Here is a 4,934-nt window from a genome sequence, read left to right on the forward strand (position 1 = left end):
ACAAACAACACGCACAAACAACACGTACAACAACACGTACAAACAACACGTACAAACAACACGTACAAACAACACGCACAAACAACACGTACAACAACACGTACAAACAACACGCACAAACAACACGTACAACAACACGTACAAACAACAGATACAAACAACACGTACAAACAACACGCACAAACAACACACACAAACAACACATACAAACAACACGCACAAACAACACGCACAAACAACACGCACAAACAACACATACAAACACACCACAAGGGCTCAAGCACAGACGCCCATATGAACACGCAAATGGTGGGTGCACAACCCCAAACAGATGAGGTCAGGGCGGGCCATAGGCCACGGGGACCCTGGCAACTCTTGACCAGGCCCTGCCTGCATTTCTCTTCCATCTTTCTGGCCACTGCCACCTCCTTCATCAGGGGTAGAGCACATCCCAGCCTTCTGGGGGCTCACCAGGGCTTGCAGAGGGAGGTCCTCTGGGATCAGGTCAGAACCCCCAGAAACCTCACTCTGCTGCACGCTGCTCTGCTCCCCTTCCAGTCCCTCCGCCCACAAGTGCTCCTCATGGCCCCCATCCCACACTCCCAGGCTTGAGTGCTGTCTTCACCTGGCAGCTCTTCTCCCTTCAAGTCAGCCTGGAAACCCCTCCTCCTAGAGGCCTGCCTGGTCTCCTGTAAGGGATGTGGCCTCTGCTGCTCAGAAATCGGACGTCTTTGCCTGAAGCTTGGGGACCTGAGCCTGTGCCCAGCCTCTCTCTCTCCATGGGGGCCCAGGAGCAACTCCAGGGGCTCCACCATTGAGCCCCTGGACTGGAGGCCTGGCCCCCCACGGGGTGCTCTGAGCAGGGCAGGGCTGCTTGGGGTGTGGGCCGGCAGGGACCTTGGTCCATCTTGCTGGCTGACAAGCGGGCCTCCATGAAGGGAGGGAGCAGGTCCCCACTGCAGAAGCCTTGTCAGGGCCTGAGGATCCGAGAGTGGAGCGCTTCATAAAGCAGACCCGTGGGGAGGTCTCATCAGAAGCAAGGAGCTGCAGCAGGATTTCCCGCACTTAATGGTCCTCAGTGTTACCTGTGAGTTCATCAAAATGGCAGCATCCACGCTCTCCGGCCGCACTGGGCCAGTCAGATAAACACAGAGTGTGTTGGGCAGACGTGGCTTCAGGTCAAGCCCCTCTGTCACCAGAGGCTCAACTGGCCGTCAGAACCCCTGTTCGGTGGCCTGTGATGTTGGGGCCCACAGGGCTGCCATGTGCAGGGGGGGTCAGTGGCAGGGCAGAGGTAGGGGCAGCTGTCAGGGCAGGACCCAGGCTGCTGAGGGCTCTGGCCAGGGCCTGTGTTCTGGGCAGCAGATCCTACCAGCAGGGAAGGGACCTCCACCCCGGTCCTTGGAGGCCCCAGGGCCCAGAAAGGAGCATGGGAAGGAGCCAAACCCACAGCAGCCTCCCTCAGGTTTTCCTTCCCAATTGCTGCGAAAGCTTTCATTTGGAGAAGAGGTTTGTCTGCGAAGAAGCTCAAGGATCCCAGACTCCAATGTTTCTCATGCCTCTCAGATTCTAGAATTCCAGGAAGCAATCTTTTCAACAAAAATACTTAGCAGTGCCTGAGCAGGGCCCTAAGCAGAGCCGAGAAGGCACAGAAGCCATCAGCTGCTGGGTTTCTGCAGAGGCTGCAGGATCCATCCAGAACACCAGGCAGCAGCCTACACACACACACCAGGCAGCACCTACACACACACACCAGGTGGTACCTACACACACACACACCAGGCAGCACCTACACACACACACCAGGCGGCACCTACACACACACAGCAGGCGGTACCTACACACACACACCAGGCAGCACCTACACACACACACACCAGGCAGCACCTACACACACACACACCAGGCAGCACCTACACACACACACCAGGCGGTACCTACACACACACACACCGGACGGCACCTACACACATCCTGTTCCTGCCTGCGAGTGCCCATCCCAACTTCTGGGAGTTGCCCTGAGGGCCTCTGGGCTCACCCGTCCACACTCTCCACCTCGTGTGTCCCTGGGCTGGCCCTGCTCTGGGCTCCAGGGGTGAGTGTGTCACCCAAGCCTGGGATCAGGCCCTGTGACTCCAGGCTCCCAGGATTGGTACAGGGATATCACGCAGCTCAACATGGCCCATGGCCGCCACTCTCAGGCCTTGTGGGGAGAAGGGTGCCCTGTGTCTGCTGGAAGGGGGACCCTGGAGTGGCTGCTGGCCATCTTGCCACCTCTCCGAGTGAGCCTGCCTGGAATAAGATCTCAGAGCCAAGCTGTGCTGAGGGAGGGAGAAGCAGGATTCCAAGGGCACGGTGGGAGTGCCTGAATCCAGCCATCCCTTCACCCTGAACTCCACAGCTCCATGAGCAAGACATTCCACATCTGCCTTCCACTGGTCTCAGCTGCGTTTCTGCACTTGCCACCACCTCTTTCAGGAAGGTGACCCCAGTGCTTTCACTGGGTTGACCTCTTCTAGATGCCCTGCCCCAACCCAAAGGCACTGTGCTTGCCTCTCACTCACGGCCCATTTCATGTGCACACACTCCCTCCCAGTCCTGTGCCATGGTGTGCGTGTCCCCATATACTGCCACACTGCAGACTCTCGGAGGGTAAGGACGTGTGGGACATGCCGTGACTGGCAGGCCCTTGCATACCTGAGATCAGCTGCCTCTTCAGCTGCAAGCCGGCCCTGCCTCTCCAAGGCCTCCTGCTTGGCCAGCAGCTGGGCCCGCTCCTCAGACAGAGCATCCTTGTCTTGCAGGGCCTGCTGCAGAGTGTCCATCTGGGCCTCCTGGTCCTGCAGGCTCTGAGCCAGCTGCTCCTCCAGGGCCTGTTTCTGGCATGTGACCTAGAGGAGGTGGAAATGGACAGTTGGCAGAGAAAGAGAGTAAGTGGGTGGGTGAGCATGGGCCTCTTGAGGGGAAGAAAGGACTTCAGAAGAAGTGATTTCACGCAGAATGGCATGGAGGTGAGAGTGGAAGAAGTGGGTGGACCTCAGACGCACATGGATGTCTTTACAATAGAGGGGGCATCCACTCAGGTACCCCGATGGGGATGGTATTGAACTGGGCACTCCTAGGTAGGAGCCAACTGTCAATCTAAATGGTACCATTTGTTTGTCCTCCAGTGTCCAGGGGTCAGGAAACACTGCGTAGAAATGGCAACAGAAGGTAACAGAAAACTAGACTGCTGCAGACCAACGCTTCCACCAAGAATATCATAAAAATCTAGGTAGATATATCACAAGAATATGTAAGAGACCTCAGACAGCTGAAAAGACAGCTGGGACTGAAGCAGCGAAGATCTTGGAGAGAAGGGAGACACAGAGGAATGAGCCCAGCATTTGGTGCCTCCTTTTCCCTTAAGGCATTTGCTGATTTAAAAGTTTGGGCTGAAAAATTGAGATGCCAAGAAGAGCTTCTGGCAGTACCATGGCCTGAGGGGGACAAAAATTAGGGTTCAGAGCCACCAAAGCGGAGAGGCTCTGATACGTATCACAAGACATCAGGTTGTATTCACCGCAGGGCTTGATCCTAGTAGTAGTGGTGAATCAGAAACAGACCATCCTTCATAGACACTGCAGCTCAGGTGTGAATCATCCCAGTCACTGACTACAGCGACCTTCTACCTTCACTGCCTGCCAGGGTCAAAAGTAAATTCTGGCCGAGTGCAGCGACTCCCAGCACTTTGGGAGGCCAAGGCAGGTAGATCAGTTGAGGTCAGGAGTTCAAGACCAGCCTGACAACATGGTAAAACCCTATCTGCCGGGCACGACGGCATGCACCTGTAATCCCAGCTATTCAGGAGGCTGAGGCAGGAGAATCGCATGAACCCAGGAGGCAGAGGTTATGGTGAGCCAGGATCATGCCCCTGCACTCCAGCCTGGGTGACAGAGTGAGACACTCTCTCAAAAACAGACAAACAACAACAACAACAAAAATAAACCCTTTCTGGAAGAAGAGTAGCATTGTCAAGATCCTCAAATTATTTCTGTGATTTATTATATAGAAGATTGACTATTTAATCAAGATCTGGCCTATCAGGAGACAGGACCACATGACAAAAAAACCACAAGTAAGAACAGAAAATAGATACAGATCCTCCCACCCTGGTTATCTAGATATTGGAGTTATCAGACACAAACTTTAAAATAGTTGATTAATATGTTCAAGAAGATGGATAGCAAGATGTAAAGTTTAACAATAGAACTGGATACTAAATATAAAAAATACAGTTTAAAATATAATAACCAAAAAAGTAAGGAAACTAATAGACAATGGCAGATTAGACAGAATAAAAGAAAGGACTAGTAACCTGGAAGACAGACAAAAGAATGTGTTCAGACTGAATCATAAAGAGAGAGAAGGATGGAAAATACACAAAACAGTGTTATAGACATACAGGACAGGCTAAAAATACCCATCATATGTGTAATTACAGTCTCAGAAGGAGATGAGAGGGCATATTTGAACAGATACAGGCCAAGAATTTTCCAAATCTAGTAAAATACATCTAGCCACAGACTTAAAATGAGCTGTAACCCCCAAAAGAATAAATTGAAAGAAAATGTCACAGATATACAACTTAGTAAAGTTTCTGAATACCAAAGATACAGAAATTTTTTTTTTTTTAAAAAAGGGAAAACGACACATAGCCATGAAATGAACAAGACTGACATTTACTTTCCATGCAACAGTGAAAGTCAGAAGACAATGGAATGACTTCATTACATTTCTGAAAGAAAATAATGGCTATTTTAGTATTCTATACTCAGTGAAAATATTCTTTCAAAGTAAAAACCAGGACTTTCTACTTCTGATAATGGTGAGGTAGGTTGTTGAAGACCAACCCTCCTACCTAAAGCAACTGGAAAAGTGACACAACATACAAC

The 4,934-nt window shown here is 51.5% G+C and overlaps 1 protein-coding gene across 1 annotated transcript in view; it reads right to left on the reverse strand.

Moving 5' to 3' along the window:
• The window catches only part of LOC105551235 (putative ciliary rootlet coiled-coil protein-like 3 protein), a 99,316-nt gene that overhangs the window by 55,453 nt on the left and 38,929 nt on the right, over window positions 1-4,934 (reverse strand). Inside the window, 1 exon segment of the mRNA XM_011996401.1 lies at window positions 2,698-2,891. Coding sequence (XP_011851791.1) covers window positions 2,698-2,891 — 194 coding nt within the window.

The sequence above is a fragment of the Mandrillus leucophaeus genome, unplaced genomic scaffold, assembly GCF_000951045.1.
Source record: "Mandrillus leucophaeus isolate KB7577 unplaced genomic scaffold, Mleu.le_1.0 Scaffold510, whole genome shotgun sequence".
NCBI classification, from domain to species: Eukaryota; Metazoa; Chordata; class Mammalia; order Primates; family Cercopithecidae; genus Mandrillus; species Mandrillus leucophaeus.